This window comes from Aulonocara sp. 'chitande type north' Nkhata Bay, linkage group LG7 (genome assembly GCF_057382095.1).
Source record: "Aulonocara sp. 'chitande type north' Nkhata Bay isolate Kocher_YH1m ecotype deep benthic linkage group LG7, A_spYH_male_GT1.1, whole genome shotgun sequence".
Classification (NCBI taxonomy): domain Eukaryota; kingdom Metazoa; phylum Chordata; class Actinopteri; order Cichliformes; family Cichlidae; genus Aulonocara; species Aulonocara sp. 'chitande type north' Nkhata Bay.
In genome coordinates this window covers 51,775,945-51,793,804 of record NC_141350.1, presented here as the reverse complement: position 1 = coordinate 51,793,804, position 17,860 = coordinate 51,775,945, and the positions used below count along the sequence as shown (strand labels likewise).

The following is a 17,860-nucleotide window of genomic DNA, read 5'->3' as shown; positions in this document are numbered from 1 at the left end:
AAAAAAAAAAAAAAGGGCGTACACATTTCATTCCGAAAAGTTCACCAGTGTTAACGCAAAGTTACACTTTTGTTCCCTCACGTCTGTAGTTTCAATTGGAGATATATACTTACCAAAAGAAACTGCATGAATTGTGCAAAAACGGGCTGATTCCCCCCCCCCGCTCTTCAAATTTTCCAGTATTTACGATGGGATGTTGGCTTTAAACCGATAAGACCTGAACGCAACGTGAAGGTCAACAAATGTGGCTAACGATTAGCTAACTGCAGCTTATCCACTGTTGCTCGTGGAAAGCCGTGGATGAATGTGCGTATGTCCCCACTTTGTTCTAAAATAACGAAGTATAAAAACATACCTTCAAAATTAAAAGAAGTTAATTTTATGTAGGCAAGCCTACTGGCATGTCAAGTTTTAATTGCAAGTTTTAGCTGAGTTGCCCGAATTAACGTTAGCTGGCGTCAGTATGACGAAGTTTAATTTGTTTTTCTAGCGAGTTTTGGGGATGTTATTGCCATAATAAACGTTAAATATCCAAAATAAAATATAAATCTTTCTGCTACGGTATTTTGGAAACTCATTCAGCGGCCATGTATACGAATCTAGATGGCAAAAGCAGGCCAGACTTGCGCTCATAATAATGTACATTTTTGTACTACTCTGTCGTGATTAAAGCTGAAATCGAGCATATATATGATAAGTGACCACCGCCACCACGCGTCGTATCCCGTTTTTTTTCATATAGGATGGCGTCATTTGGCTGGAAGAGGAAAGTTGGGGAGAAGGTGTCCAAGTCAGCGGTGCAGCAGTTTGAGGCAGAAGCGGAGAAAGCTGTGGATGATGGGCCAAGTCAGGACCCCGAGGTGGATTGGCTGCACGCTATCAAACGACGGCGGGAGATCCTGCTGGAGGACTGTGCTGCCAAGAGCAAGAGACTGGAGGAGGAGGGTGCCCTGTTGGCTGAGCATGGCAGGTGAGAGTGCTTGGCGCAAACACATTCTGACAGGCACACAGAAACTGGGCCAAGTGTCCTCTTTTTTGCGAATCAAAATATGGTCACCCTAACACACAGTACTGTGCAAATGTTTTGATCCACCTCTTATTTTTGTCATTTATTATTTCCTTACCCTTAGCTTGGAAAATTAGGCTACGTTCAAACTGCAGGCGAAAGCGCATCAAATCCGATTTTTTTTTACCCTATGCGACCCATATCCGATCATGGTATGACAGTGTGAACGGCACAAATTCGATCTGGGTCACTTTCGTATGTGCTACTGAATCCGATACATAAAGGATGTTTTAGAAAGCGACTGCTGTTTGAATGGTCATGTCGCATTAAATCAGTCTTTTACGTCACTGACACAAGACAGACGCCAATTATCAGCGCCGGAGAAGCGTTGTGTGTGACATCTTCTTTTGCGCATGCAGGCTGCTCTGAGCGTTCACACCAATGACTGGTTCACACTAGAGAGCGTTTGCTGTCGCATTTTATTTGTAGTGTGAACAAGTAGCCAAAAAAATCGGATTTGATCAAAAAATCGGAATTGATCATTAAGACCTGCAGTGTGAACCTAGCCTTAGAAATGGTTGTGGCGATTTATTGAAACGTGCTAACATAAATGGAAATGCATTATATAGGACAGAAACAGTTTGTATCGTTAGTGTAAATATATGGTATGATCGCCTTTATTTTTCAACACAGCCCAGCAAAAACTCCAATCCAGCTCCCTTGATTGCTTTGGAAAATGTGTATTTTCATTTTTGGACTTAACTGTATTTTTATACCGTTTAGGTTTTATAAATATGGAACAGTATGGGCAGTGAGCTATCGGAACCTTTTCTGCAATTCTACAATTCTGAATTGTGCTCCTGAAATTGCATTTCTTTTATATATTAAGATATCTCAGGCATTAAATGTGTAGTTAACCATCTTTACACTGACAGAAAGTGGCGTTTCACTTGTCCGGCCCACTGAAGATCAAAGTGGTCTGTATGTGGCCCTCAATGTAAATTTAGTTTGTCATTTCTGGGCTATGGTGAGGCCAGTCCCTAACTGATAGTGCCCATTGTCACTGACTACCAGTCCACTTCTTGTGTAATCTGGGATACCTCAGTGTGTTGTCTTCATTTTCCTTCCTTAATAATGGCTACTTGAAAGACAGCCTTCTACTGAGACCATTTTTGATGAGACTTCAGTGAACAGTAGATTGATAAACCGAAGGGCCAGATGTTCTGTGTCTGGTTTCTGGTGGAATTTTTTCCAGTTTCTTAAAGAAATTACTTCCAGATACTATTCATCTGCTATATATATATTTTTAAGGCCTGTCTCTTCTTATTTGTCCTCCACTTGTCCACTTTCCTCAAATTCTTTTAAGGACGCACTGCACACCATACCAAGATATAGAAGGTTAATAGCTCTTTAGAAATCAACCTTGTTGGAACAAAAATATTATTTTATACGTGTCAGTCTGTGTTATTTTTGGCACTTTTCATAGATTCAGACAAAGAAACGGAAACAAATTGTGTTTTTTGTTACAAGCTGCCAGTAACAAAGTTTCTAAAGATACAATTTAAAATTGGTTCTTGGCTAAGTTGTCTGTTATATGTAGACAAAACACACTGGTTAATCCCTTTAGTTAGGTGCCTTTTGAGTGTGTGAATGATTTGTACTTCCTCTGAAAATAATCAGGTACAAGGACTGGACTGAAAATTAGTGAAAAAGCTGCCAATGTCCAGAGAAAAACTTTGAAAGACCATCAGAAAGACGGGACAACTATTTTTCAAGACCACTTTAAAAAATTACAAGAAAGCCTGATTTGGAAGCAAATAATAAAGAAATGAGGGGTGGCTCAAGTCTTTTGCACAGCACTGCAATTCAATAAAGCTGTAGTTGTTAATGAAATCAGACAATAGAAATCCAATATTTGTGCAGCTGTTGCCTTGGCAAAAACAGCCAGTGGTGAAAAAAAGGCTGTATACATAAGCCGCGTTCTTTCAAAGTAATTTTCCACACTGTGTGCCAAGTAGGATTACAGCATGAAACATATTTGTATTCTGTGGTAATAATGGCATCCTGTCAGTGTGCTGCTAGATTCCCTTGTGAAAAGTTCTGGGAGAACTGTCAGTTTCAACATTTTTCCCTCCTCAGCTTTGCTGTTAGTAAGAGTCAAGTTACTTCAGATCCTCTCCAGAGGAGGGCAGCATTGTACAGACAATAAAGACATATCGATCACAGTTTAGATATTTCTGTTGGCTTTCTAGTAAAGATTTACATTAAAAACATATTAAATCCAAGGAGACGTGTAACTTAGAAAGGCATCTAAGGTTGAGGTTTTCCTTGTATTTAATTTAATGGCTTTTCTGTGAAAGGTCTAGCACATGTTTCAGAAGTCAAAGAGCATTTGTTCTTCTCAGATCATCTGGTCAGATTATCTCTATTTAATATTGGAGGGGAAAATAAAAACACAGCCGCATTATTTAAGCTTTTCAAACAGAGCAGGGATTTAAAGGTTTAAATCTACTCAAAGCTCTACTGTCAGAGTTCCCGAAGTAAACTTTAGAACTAACGTTAGACTGACTAATAACAAGCAATGTGGTCAGTTTAAGAGAGCTTTTTATTTTATTTTAAATGGATACTCACCATTTCAACTCAAATTTTTTTCTTTTTAAATAGATACAGATATTACAAAAAAATAAGCCTCTTTCAGAAGCTGTTTTTATGTTTGTTTTGTGATAATTTAACCTCTTTAACCAAATAACAATCACATTGTGAAAGCTTCCTAGTCCAGAAGACGTAATGCTGTTGTCCACAGTGACTGCCTGTAATTATATTTGTGAGAAGAAAGTGGATTTTACTGAGGAAATTATGTCTTACTGCTCCATAATTGCAGTTCAGTGGTTTGAAATGGTGTCTGGTCGAGGATGTCAGCCATGTCTTTTTTTTCTTTTCCCTCTAATAACATTGACCTGTGATGTCAGCCTGATATTACAAAGGTTTAGATGTTTGTGATGTAATTGAACAGCTCCTATAGTACCCACTTGTTCTGTGAGCAGAATAGTAGGGGGGTTATGTTTTGCCTGTTTTTCTACAATTATGTCTTTATGTTAACATCTATTTGCTACCTAAAGGTTTTACCATCCACAGTTAATATTTATATTTGCCACAAATGTATTTTGTTTTGATATTTATCTAATTTTATTTCCTGTTGCTAAATATCCATATATGATTAAGATGCTTTAAGTGGATTCCCTCCCATAGCTGCCTTAAAACACTTCTTTACCATCATCATTACCATCACTACATCAGAGCTTATTAACTGAACTGATATAAAATTAACAGCTTTGCAGTGTAAATATCAAAATTGCTCTATTGTGATACTATGGTGCATAATGTGTTGCCATACTTCAGCGATGGCTCAGTCACACACAGAGTAACAAATAAAGTGGCAGACAAATAATTACCATCTGCTGTATAAATGCAGTCAGATTGCCATCATGTTGGAATTAATTAGAGTCCGTGTGCGCCGATGAGGGCAGCACCTTATCTGGAGTACAACTCTTTGCAGTAGGGGAGTCGATCCAACTGGTTGCATTTTGGCTCTATTCTTATATAAAAGCAAGGTTGCCATTCTGCAGCAACTACATTTCTATTTTGGAGCAATTTCTAAATATTTGTTAACTCCATAAATAGTGAATATGAATTTGTTTTTAATGTGAATTGTAAAAATTGATGGTAACAGATTTGCAGTTTTTCCTGGTTTATGTCAGTTAATTGCTGCTTTATCACAAATCGGTTGCATATTATTGCCAACTTGATCTCATTCTGTCACAAACTGACCGCAGCTTCCATCTTATTGCTTTTTTATCATCATGTTGATGCAGCAAGTAACTGCCAGTGATCGCAGACCTGATTAATGCTTTTGAAACAACCATTTCAAATCCAACTCAGCTGCAAGTTCTTTGCACACGCTCAGATTAATTTTGGGAAACACCATGGATTTCCCTAGTGTTACTGAAACATTAGTTAACTTAAGAGTAATATAAACTTCCCACTAACACACTAAATGTCATGCTTACCAAAGAGTTTTCTGTAATTTGGGCTGTTGTTGCCATCTTTAGGAGATTAGCTGCCTCGTCGTTGTTGTATATGTATGACTGGGCTCACTGACACATTTATTCACAAACTGCATATGTGTTTAAAAAAAACGAAATGTCTGCCTCACAGTGAAACAATCATCATTTCAAGGAGGTTGCATAACAAACAAAACGTGACGTTTAAAGGCGTTTATAAGGTAAAATATAAGGTAATAGCTCATCTTAGGTATGTCTATTATTTTTTTATTTTTAAATTTTGTCCAGCAAGTTGTGTTTTCTCAAAAGCAGAGAATGCCAAATATGATATTTGAAATCTCTTTGAAATGGTCAACATGTTATTGTGTAGTAAGGATTAGAGATGGCACGATACCACTTTTTCATGTCCGATACCGATATAATAAATTTGGATATCTGCCGATACCGATATGAATCCGATATAGTGTTTTTTTAATCAATAAAACTGTTTTTTTTTTTTAATATCTTGCTGCATTTTGTACAAGTTTATACTCAAGTTTAAATAATTAACAACACTAAAGCTATTCTGTTATACCTGTATGTAAAAAATACACTGCATCCAAAATATGTCATAGTTCAGCAACACTGATTAATCTAATAAACTTAAACCTGCACCATCCTCCCTATTCTGGTATTTTATTCTGCCCCCCACCCTCCACCTCATGATGCTTAATCGATGTAATCAAATTTAATTTGATGCAGGGGGGAAAAATGTACAGAAATAAATTATTTTTCAAGAATAATTAAATAGATTCAACATCTTTCTTCAACAGAATTGCAGAATTCACAGATGGTACCTTCACAAAGGAAAAAATACTATAGCTTACTAGGGTATATTAGACTTAATAGTTACTATATACAGTAATGGACTTCTATATATTTTACATCAGATTAAAACTTTGGGTGTAAGATTCAGATAATTATTTATTAAAAGCTAGACATTTTAAATGAGAATAAGAAAGAAAAGTATGTCTTTGTGCTCCCTTTTCCCTGTTCATGCCCTATCGGCCCCCCTGGCTAAACTTTGCTAGATCCGCCCCTGCACAGTTACCAGCCATCAGCTACGCAGAAAATGATCCTGGTGTAGAAAGTAATATTAAATAAATTCTAACAACAGCTTATCAAGGTTAAATGTGCTGCTGTTGTTCAGCCGCTGGTTTCCTCTTTCTGGTGCAAAGTGGGCCAAAAACAAAGAAGAGAGACGGACTCCGACAGAAAAGCCGATCAGCTGATCATTAAGCAGTTTCAGGATTGAAGTAGCAGCAGGAGAGAGAGAGAGAGAGAGAGAAGAGGCAGTCGCTCCATATATCTGTTGTTAAGCTTAACGTGGGAATGCTTTACAAACATTCAGAGATGAACTTACACACTTGCTTTACTTCTCTCTGGGAAAACTTCCTCGGAGATGAAATGCTGGTTTGGTAGCAAGGCTACAAATACACACAGCCGCTTTATCACGTGATGCATACTGCTGCGACGTGCTACGGTTATGAGCCGAGTTACGCCATGTAGCAAGTTTTGTGAGGTGCTTTTTTGATATTTAATGGGTCGGATTACTTTTTTTTTTCTCGCCGATATCCGATCCAGTAATTTGGGTCAGTATCGGACCAATACCGATAGGTAATATCGGATCGGTCCATCTCTAGTAAGGATATGAGGGTTTCTTATGATAGGAGCATGCTGGGATTTTCTCCTTTTTTGGACAGTAGCGTGTTAAATGATGATCCATCCTCTACTGTATTTCATAATTTTCCACTCTTTCTTTAAACTAATAACAAGTAAGCACTTAAATCATTCAAACGGTATTAGGCTATGAGCAGAGGCATTATAAGAGAAACATAAACCACTAAAGGAAACGTTTGTTTTAATCCGTGAAAGAGTTTTGCAACAGTAAAATCAGAGGAATATAACTTCCACTGGAAAAGAGTTGGCAAACTGTTTAAGTGTGTTTTTTAAAGATAGATTTGAAAAATGATTCTGTGCATGCAGTTTTTATATTAATTTATATTACGTTTCAAAATAGCTGCCCAAATAATGGACTTTCTTAAAATTGATACTAGTTACTGTCCCGTCTCTCTAACCCATCTTTGACTGATAAACAGTTATGATGCCACTAGAAGAGCCATTTTTAGCTTGCAGGCCTCACATGGTTTATAGCTCATTGCTTAATTTCCTCATATGATTTTGCCTTATTCTTTACTTCATGTAATGGAAAGATTTCCACACTCCTTTAGTTCCGTTTCCTCACTGTTCTCTCTGCCTTTTGAATGGCAGTGGCATGTTTTCTGACTGCAGTCTGAACTTTGTAGGTGATGACCACTAGTTGTCTCATTGTGTGATTTGAATTGCTTTTGATTTTCTCAGGATATCCATCTCCATAAAGCTATAAAAGGTGTCGATTTGACATACCCGGGACGTCACCTCTTGTCTTTATCTTGATCAGGAAAACAGTGTTGTGTCAATATTGACCAGAGGAAGAGAGTTCCTAGAATCGCCTGGAGTGTATGCATATGTGGTGAAATACCTGAAGACTTGTGAATCCTGGTATACAAATCTATGCAAAGCAGTTAACTATAGTGGTGACAGCTGCTTGGAGTGAGGTTCTAGAGAAGCTTAATGTGACTTCGTGCAAATTCTGCTATCGTTCTGCTTTAATGTCTGGGAAGGAACTAGTAGACAACGTAATTAGCTCATGCTAAGAAACCACCAAGGGAGGTTTTGGTTTACCGTTTGTCTCTTCACTTCAGCCAACCTTTTTCTGTTTATGTAACCTGCTGCAGCCTGTGTGCACTCTCTGCTGCCGGAAGTGGGCAGATGTTGTGGCGTACACATGCAGCTTTATAGTTTTAAGAAATTCTTTGTTCTTTTTTCCCCACTTTTCCTATTATAAAGATGATAAATGTATTTTAGGTTTCTTTGTTTTTTAACTGGCAAGACAAAAAAAGCACAAAACCAACCATGTGGTTATGGTTGTAGTAAACAAATGAAACATGATACAGCCATGTTAGTAATAGTCTGGTTTTCTAATCTTTTAGGGAGTTGCCTGAAAGAATAGAAAAGTAGGGCAGAGGCAGCTTTCAAATTAGGTGGCATTTCTACAGCACGCAACAATAGAAATAATTAGGGGAAAGTGCTTTTATGATGTCCACAAGCATGTGGACCCATGTTAGTTTGCATAACATATCAAATCTCTGGGTGGAGATGGTGAAACTGGGTGTCTCATTTCACTGCATTATATTATTTACTGTTTGAGTTGATTGCGCTTCAGTGCTGCATTACCTGCAGAATTTAACCTCAGCAAAGTTCATCATGAACCTGTGTTTAACTTGGTGCTGTGAGCCACGTCTGGATGTTTGGTTTTGTGTAGGTTGGCAATGTTTAGATTGGCTTTGTGTAAATTCACAGTGAACACAGCAAGCATTCATGGTTCATAAATGCATGACTATTAAGAAGTGAATGTGCTTTACCTTTACGACTCTGATTATAGATACCTGAATCCCACTTTTCTCAGTTGGATTTGAACCACAGTGTGTGTTTTCTTCAGGCACTGGGAGGCCATCAAGAAGTGGGATGAGGCCATTCAGTTGACTCCAGACAACCCACTACTGTATGAAATGAAGTCCCAGGTATATCATTAATTATATTCTCTAACAGACATATTTTCTCAACAAACAGTGGTGGAAATAATTAGTTGATCCTCTACTGAAGTTTGTTCACATCTTTGTAAGTGAGCAATCTCAAATTTTATGATAGCAAGTAAACAAGATCTTGCCTCATGAGGTGATGATGATCATGAGAAAAGTTTTGGATCACCCTAAAACTGCATGAAAGGAGCTGGTTAATGATCTGAAGACAGTTGGGACCACAGTCACCAACTGGTACCACTGGTAACGTCCTAGCAGACCAACAGACCCGTTGTGTTTGGAGGAAGAAAAATGCTGATTATGAGCCAAAGAACAACATCCCTACAGGCAAGCACGGAGGTAAAAACAATTTGTTTTGGGACTGTTTTTCTGCAAAGGGCAACTACAGGGCGACTTTATGTAACGGGAGAGGCCAATGCACAGTCAGATCTTGGATGAAAACCTTCTTCCCTCAGCCAGAACACTGAAGATGGGTCGCAGATGCATCTTCCAGCATGTCAATGAGCTAAAACAAACCACCAAGGCAACAAAGGAGTGGCTAAAGAAGAAGCACATTAGGCCATGGAGTGGCCTAGCCAGTCTCCAGACCTCAGTCTGATAGAAAGTATGTGAAGGGAGCCAAAGCTTTAAGTTGCCAAACTGTAGCCAAGAAACCTAAAGGATTTAGAGAGTTTCTGTAAAGAGCAGTGGGCCAAAATCCTTCCTGAGATGTGTGAAACCTGGTGACCAGCTAGAAGAAATGTCTTACTGCTGTGCTTGCCAACAAGGGTTTTTCCACCAAGTGCTTACTCAAGTTTTGCTTAGTGATCAAATAATAGATTTTTAAAATTCATTCTTATCAGTAGCAGCCCTGAAGAAATGGGATCTTAGTGCCATTTTAATGATAATTTATTTTCACTTCCATTGAAATTGCATTTGAAAGGGATCATGGTTCCAGTATGTATGGCTTGGATCTGACATGAGTGCAGTATCATATTTCATTTGTGAGAAAATGTACTTTAAAAAGCATATGTGGTTAACATTGTCTTTAACCACATGGTTGAAACAGCCACCCCATTTTGTTCTGCTGTTTCCTGATACACTGTAGAATTTTTGTGAGATGCGAAACCTCAAAACTTTAAAAGATGCTGTTTTACACTTGGAGTTTTGTATTCAGTTATGCCAGTAAACCAGGTTGCAACGTCAGAGCTGAAAACAAAACTAGTGCAGAATTACCAAAAACTGCAGTAACTGCGTGAGGCTAGCTCCACAAGTGGGTCAGTTCTTGTAGAACGTTACAGTTTAATGCCCAGCTCAGCAGCAGAAGTAAATATGCGCAGTTAACATTAGCTTTCATAATATAATCCATAGCCAATATTTTTCAAGCAACTGATTCAGTTAATTGCATATCACAATGGGCATGTCAGGCATTACCTATCTTACCTACCTTAATCTGACTCATTAAACTAGCTCCTTCAGTGTTGCCAGTGTAGCATTTAAATTCTATTATTAACACCTAGCTTAACACTGCACCTTCTGGTCCAGTTCTGCCTTTTAAAAAATTCACCAAATGCTAATCTTGAGACTTTAAGCAATAGTCCACAAACATCAATCTTTTATAATCAGTCCATGGAATCCATAGTTAAAATTTTCTTGTTTAGTCGCATAAAATTTCAAAAAATATATTTTTTGTGATATCATGGTGTTTATCAGCAATGATAAATTAATGAAAGCTGCCGGTGGCCATGGCTACATAGACCATTTTCCCCGCTTCCACTTTGATATTAACATCTGTTGCTTATTTTCAATACCATGTAAATAATCTTTAATCTTTTTTCTTTTTTTTTTACTTTTCTCAACTTTCTTTTCCTCTTTGTTTTTATAGTTACTCTTCCTTTAGGTATTTTGGCTGCGCCTCAGTTCTCCTTTTCTTGTTACACAAGAAAAGTAAAGAAGTCGTGGGTGTAGTCTCACAAACTCCATTATTTCCTCCATTATTTCCATAGTCATTCACATCTCACAGAGTACTCCAAGCCTAATATAATATCATCCATTATAAGAAATTTGAGAAGGAAATCGTTAGAGAAGCATTTATTAGGGTATTGGGAAAACACTGCAGCATGATTTTTTTTTTCCTCATTCCAGGAATGACATGAGCTATAGCATAAATTCAAACTGGCCTTATACCATTTCTACTTGGATTGAGCTTCAGTGTGTTTGGACACACATGTACACCCACTTCACCTATTAGTATCCATTAGCACTGCTGATGTTGTTCACAGTCGTTAGACTGAAAATGGGCTGGTTCTCATCAAATGCCTATTACTGGCCCAGATGACGAGTTTGGTTACAGTGACTCTGCTGGCCTTTTACTTCCTCTCATCACTTTCTTCCTGTTTAATTTAATCTGTGCCACTTGTGTCCTGCCACTTGTATATCTGTGTGGCTGAAATCAGTCCAGTTTGTAAACCTTTTACTCCGTCTTACTGGCTATAAATTAATGATTCCAACCTATGGTGGATCCTGTTGATAATGAGATGTCTTCAAAATGTTATGGCTTTGAAGGCATTTTGGTTTGCGGTGTTCTGACAGAGACATTGTAGGTATTCCTGGCGTATCAGTGGGTATCAAGCTATGGTATTAAAGCAGTCTTTAGACTTCAACATGTTGTGTTGGTGCATCTTGCTGTACACTGGTGCTATTCTCACGTCTAAGTCTCATGTTGAAATGTGATTGAAAAAGGAGGAAGTAAAAGTAAACCTGTGTCCAGCAATAGCAAGAGCATAAATGTCCTAACAACAATACTCAGTTTAGCTTTATTTTTGTCAGCATCGCTTTGCTCTGCATATATATAAAAAAATCGTAAAAGACAATAATGCTATTTTTAACGGCATTACCAGCGAAAGAGAACCTCTTCAAAAATAGTTTTTGTTTATTATGCAAATACATGCACAAAGTTGTCAGGTCTTGACTTCAGGCATGACAAAAGCAAAATCAAAAAGGGCCAGCGTCTGAATAATAGATGACTTTATAATACAAGGTTAAAGACGTTAACAACTTCAGTTTTACACTGTTAAATGCGATCACAGAAAATGTCAGTGATTTAGAGAGAAATCTTGTGACCGTGAAGGTGCTCTACACTGTACTGCAGGACCAGTGGTTCAGTGAGTCACCACAAATCAGTCTGCAGGGACGGAGATATCAATTATTTACTTTTAATATGGTAACTGACCAGTATCAAGCTGAAAATAAAATGGTGTGATATATGAAAAGATATAAAGCAACAATAAATAAATAAATAGTCACACTACAAAATGTAAGCAAAGACAGTTTAAAGCCTGTGTACTTTCTGATCTCGATGATCTTTTTTTCTCTCTTTGATTTTGTTGCTGTTTTGTTTATGGCATGCGTGCATCATCTTTAACCTTCTTTGTTGTCAGGTGCTGACCATTCTGCAGGAAGTCTTTCCAGCTGTGAAGGCAGCAGAGATGGCAGTGAAGTTCCGGCCATTGTGGTGGAAGGGCTGGCAGACCTTGGGTCGGGCTCAGCTCAACTTGGGAGAGGTGGACCTAGTGAGTGTATCTGGCAATGCATTAAAAACGTCCTGTGAAGGCAGGGCTGCAAGAAAATGCAAATAATAAATGGTATTTTTAAGTCACAACTACTGCAGACTGACCTCCTTAACTGCTTATCCAATTCAGAGTCACGGTGGGGCTGGAGTCTCTCCCAGCTTTGATTGGACGAGAGCCAGAGCACACCCTCAACGGTTCACTAGTCTATCACAGGGCTAACACAGAAAGACAGACAATCATTCAGGCTAATATTTGCAGTTTTATTAGGTTAGTTTCGCCCAACCGAATAACCTTATCTTTGGACTGTGAGAGGAAGCCAGAGTACCTGGAAAGAACAGGTGCAAAGAGACGACTAACATGCAAATTCGCATGGAAAGGCCTCATGCTTTTGTCAGATCCCACCACACAACTGTGATACCTTGTGATACTTCTCTGCTGCCACTCTACGCATTCTACCCTGGCGTTCTAGGCTATTTAAAAGTAGAAGGATAGTCCGAGCCTTCAGCTTTCAGGCCCCTGCTTCTGAGGAACCAGCTCCCAGTTTGGATTCAGGAGACAGACAAGACACCCTCTCTACTTTTAAGATTAGGATTAAAACTTTCCTTTTTGATAAAGTTTACAGTTAGGGCTGGATTAGGTGACCCTTAATCCACATTTAGTTATGCTGTAGTTGTGCTGTATCAGTAGTGTTGCATAACAGTTGATGGCTTTTTTTTTTTCTTAGGCAGTCGCTAATGGTCTTTACTGGAAGGATCAATTTATGCATTTGATTTTGCAATAAACTATGCCTGTTTATGTAGATACTTGTAAGTCAGTTGTCTCGAATTTGGAGCGCCGTTAAGATGGATGACTTACCGTGTTTACTATTACTTTTTTTGTGAACTCTGTGAGACAAAGCAACTCTATGAAAGCACACCCAGGTGCCTGGGGCTTGGACGATTGCTTAAATTGCCCCAGAACACGCCGGGACCTGTGGGTGTTCGAAACTCGCAGTTCTGCTGCTCGGCCCTTTTCAAGCCAAACAAACAGGGGTGAACTCAGAACGCCTTCAGCTAATGTTGCTCCTACACGCCCCAGAGCGGGAAACCTGTCCTATGGTACCAACAACAACAATAGGAAGTGTTGAAAGTTACAGCTAAAACTAAACCAAATATAGACACACCTCCCTCTGTAATGAAGCTTTTGGAATGGAAAAGAAAAATACGGCACATCTATTTTTAGCTTGACTTGTTCAGTCGAGTTTCAAAGCTTTGTATGCACCAACATGTTTGAGTAGCACATGTTTGTGCAAATGTGAACACAGTGATTTCCATGTTTCCTTTCCATGGCTCTGCTCTAGTCCTTCCCTTCTTTAATTATTATCCCCTGCAATCCAATTCAAGAAAAATGCATAGTCTCCATGTATGATTTGCGTTTTAGCATAAAGTTTGTTTGGCCATGAGTTTTATAGAGAAGAGTGATGATTTTTTTTCCTGCAGTAGCAGTTGAAGGATTACTTTCATTTATAAAGGTTGATTTGGCTCTAGTTGATTCAAGATTATACTTGATGTGTTGTTTTAGGCACAGACGGTTGCACTTTTTTCAGAAATCTTATTATGATTAACCTGTCATCATCTTTGACAGTGCATGTTATTTATGTTACAGGTGAGGAATGTTAACAACAAGTAGTTTTGATAGATTCCCATCAGGAGATTAATGCAGGCTAGCAATTCAAGCATGAAAAGCAATCTCCAGATTACAGAAAACACCATTTATCTTATCCTTTAAAGAATTGTGTTTTAATGAACAAGTAACAGATTTTCTTTTTTCTAATTTTTACTTTTATGGGAAAATGGGAGGTCAGACAGGAGTCTCCGTGGACTATGACATTGTCAGGCAATAATGTGAGAGTAGGCAGCAGGTGGTAGAGAGCCTGGAGACGTGGAGTTATGCACTGGTGAGAAGAGGAATGCAAGGAGAGATAGATGTGACAGTTAAGCACCTAAGTACCTGGGGCCAACCGACAGTGCACAAGAGAGGTGAAGAAGAGTAGAGGCAAGGTGGTGTGGGTGGAGACGAGTGTGACAGAAGTTTACAAGATGATTGTAAACCTTCCCATTTGCTATGATGTATACTGTGCGGGGACACTGGCACTGACAGAGATCAGGATTGGTACAGATCAGGATGGACAAGATTAGAAATGGGTATATCAGAGGGACTGCTAAAACAGAGCTGTTTGGAGACAAAGTTAGAGAGCCAAGGGTGAGATGGTTCAGACATGTGCAGACAGCAGATATTGGGTATACAGGACAAAGGATGTTGAAAAGAGGAAGACCACGGAGAAGAATCATGGAATTAGTGAAGGAGGACATGCAGAAGGTTGGTGTGACAGAAGAAGATGCTAGAGATTGATTGGAGGTAGATTATCTGCTGTGGCGACCCCTTAAAGAGAGCAACAAGAAGAAGAAGAAACCAGGCAGCATATTTCAGGAGTGATGTGTGGTCACATAGATAATTATAGACCATGAATCTTTCTGTTCAGTATAACTATTAACATTCAAACTAATGTGCGAACCCATCCCACAGTCATATAAAAGTTATTGAGCTCCTTTTAATGGAACGATCAATCTGTCCACAATGAAGCTTGTGGTCGTGCTCATTACAACGCTGATGCTGCAATCACCTGCAGCATTTAGGACAGTAGTCTGAAATCTTGTATATGTCCCTAAGCGCATGTCATTACTGTCCCTCTAGGCTGTGAGGTCATTCCAGATTGCCATCCACCAGTGCCCATCAGAGCGCACCCTGTGGCAGGAAGACCTTACCTGGGCTTGGAGGTTACAGAAGCAGCAAACAGCAACCAAGGAGAAGATTCGACAAGAGGAGGAGACTAAAAAAGAGATCCTTAATGCCCCTGAGCTCAATCAGGACTATGATTTTGAGTCTGACGAAGTGCTAGCTGCTTGTGTGGCCGTCGCTGAGCGACAGACACGGTATGAGGAGCTAAAGAGGACCGCTGTAATCATAGATGCTGAGGGGAATGTAAAAAATGTACTCACAGGGGAGGAGGGATCAGAGGACTCAGCCACACCATCAAAGGAAGAGTTTGTCAAAGCAAGAGGACTTTGAAGAGAATATAAATGACTTTCAAGGTTCCGCTTTTGTTTGTCTTTTTTGTACATATTAACATTCACAAGAATTGTGAATGTTAATATGTACAAATTAAGACAGTTGAGTTTTACCATGTGTGTCTGAATCCCATTCATGTAAATAGTAGTAAATGTGCATGTGAAAATTAAGTTGTAACATAATGTGGTTTCAGACAACAGTAAAAACAGGCTGAGGGTCAGATTTCAATCTGTGAAGGTCCGTTCATTAATTACTGAGGATTCATCCTGATATTTGTAGAAATATTAACTTTATTTGCTTCTAGTTGTGTTTCAAAATAATGTGGACACGTAAATTGAGAGACTTTAACTTCCCTGATTTACATGAAAATTACAACATTTGCTTGTTAAAATCTACAGCCACAATCTTTATGTGCGATTGTAAAGTACAGAGAAAATTCACGAGACTTGTGGTTACATTTTACTCTTGTGAATATGATTGTTTGTGAAATAGGATGTGGATTAAAACACGATTTATGCTCAGCAAATTGTCAGTGAGTAAATAAACAATGAAAAAAATGTCATAGTTGTGTTTCCTGCAGTTTACTTTCACCGGAGAAGAAGAACTGACTTGTGCAGACATTTATTATGTACACTACTAGTGAAAGATTTGGACACACCTTCTCATTTAATGGTTCTTCTTTATTTTTACTGCTTTCTACATTGTAGATACATACTGAAGACATCAATTATATAAAGCAAGATATATGGAATTATGTAGCAAAGAAAAAAACAATAACTCAAAATAAAAACTCTGTTTTATATTTTACATTCCTCAAAGTAGCCACCCTTTGTTTCTTCCTGTTAAAAGCGAGTTTTTCCTTCCCACTGTCGCCAAAGTGCTTGCTCATAGGCGGTCATATGATTGTTGGGTTTTTCTCTGTATGTATTATTGTACGATCTACTGTACAATATAAATATATATAAGCAGACACATCTCTACATCAACTGTTCAGAGGAGAATCGAGACTTTATGGTCAAATAGCTGCTAAGGAAAAGCAGCAAGCAGAAGAGATTTGTTTAGGATTAAGAAACACAAGGAATGGACATTAGACCAGTGGAAATCTGCGCTTTGGTCTGATGAGTCCAAATTTGAGATCTTTGGTTTCAACCACTTGTCTTTGTGCAATGCAGAAAAGGTGAACGGATGGTCTCTATAGGCATGGTTTCCACCACAAAGCATGGAGGAGCAGCTGTGGTGCTGTGGGGGTACTTTGCTGGTGACACTGATGGGGATAATAAACCAGCATGGCTCCCACAGCCATCCCATCCAGTATGCATTTAGTTGGACCATCATTTATCTTTCTAACAAGACATTGACCCCAAACATATCTCCAGTCTGTGTAAGGGTTATTTGACCAAGAAGGAGCGTCAATGGAGTGCTGCTACAGATGGTCTGGCCTCCACAGTCACCTGACCTAAACCAAGTCGAGATGGTTTGGGATGAGATGGACAGGTGACGGGAGTGAAGTGAGAGGGACAGACAGACAGAGGATAAATTAATACATATAGTATATGTATTAAGAGGATTAGGCTTTAACCCTAATCCTGAATTGCGGCTGGTGAGTTGCTGACCCTATTGTAAGTGAACCATTTTCTTTATGTGATACCACAGGATCCCAGCATGCTAAAGTCAGGATTCTCACTTGTTCATTTCAAAAAATGTTTGTTTAGGGAGTTTTTAGTTTTTGTTTTTTGGTGTTTTTGATTAACTTGTTTATTTGAAGCTATTACAAGCTTAATCTCTTGAACTATTATCCCGATTATCTCTGGTAATTGTTTTTTACATTTTTTTTTTTAGTTTTCAATTTATTTTTCCTCAGTATTTGTAAGTCATCAAGGACTCATCAAGGCCCCAAACCATGACTCTCCCTCTGCCATGCTTCCATGCAAACACACTGCTTCCATCAGTGTCTTGGAAGTATTAGAACCCCAGCTCTTTCAGTCAGTTTCTTGAATAGTGATGGTTAGTTCACTGTACTCCAATGGCCTCCACAGTCAGCAGATCTCAATCCAACAGAGCATCTTCTAGATGTGTTGGAATGTCATATTCATGTCATGGATGTGCAGCCATCACATCTCCAGCAACTGTGATGCTATCATGTCAAATATTAAACCAAATCCATGTCAGAAAGAATTAAGGCTGCTCTGAAGGGAAAAGGCTGTCCAGCCAGGTACCAACAAGGTGTACCTAATAAAGTGCATGCTTAGTGTGTTTTATGATCAAGGTACAGCTCTCACACTCCAAAAAATTAGCAGATTTGGTCAGTACAGAATTTGTATGCCTCCAAGTGAGGGGCACATCTGTGAAGTCTCACCGGATTAGCTGGAACATCTGATTCCAAGAAACTGTTGAAGTTATTTGCATAGAGCAGTCACTTCCCTTTTCTTGTCTGGTTTGTAGGAAGGATGGGAA

General features: G+C 38.8%; 1 protein-coding gene across 1 annotated transcript; it reads left to right on the top strand.

Annotated features, from left to right (window-relative positions):
* The first annotated feature begins 166 nt into the window (after window positions 1–166).
* Window positions 167–15,968, top strand: ttc33 (tetratricopeptide repeat domain 33). The gene is made up of 5 exons (XM_086301214.1): window positions 167–306; window positions 743–970; window positions 8,648–8,729; window positions 12,167–12,298; window positions 15,032–15,968. Coding segments are annotated over exons 1-5 (819 nt in total). The 5' UTR covers window positions 167–304; the 3' UTR covers window positions 15,407–15,968.
* Window positions 15,969–17,860: the final 1,892 nt, after the last annotated feature.

Bases quoted from the DNA above. Each gene is read 5' to 3' on its own strand.
- ttc33 (XM_086301214.1), top strand. The intron at 971-8,647 runs GTGAGAGTGCTT...TGTTTTCTTCAG, and splicing joins CTGTTGGCTGAGCATGGCAG to GCACTGGGAGGCCATCAAGA. The intron at 12,299-15,031 runs GTGAGTGTATCT...CTGTCCCTCTAG, and splicing joins ACTTGGGAGAGGTGGACCTA to GCTGTGAGGTCATTCCAGAT.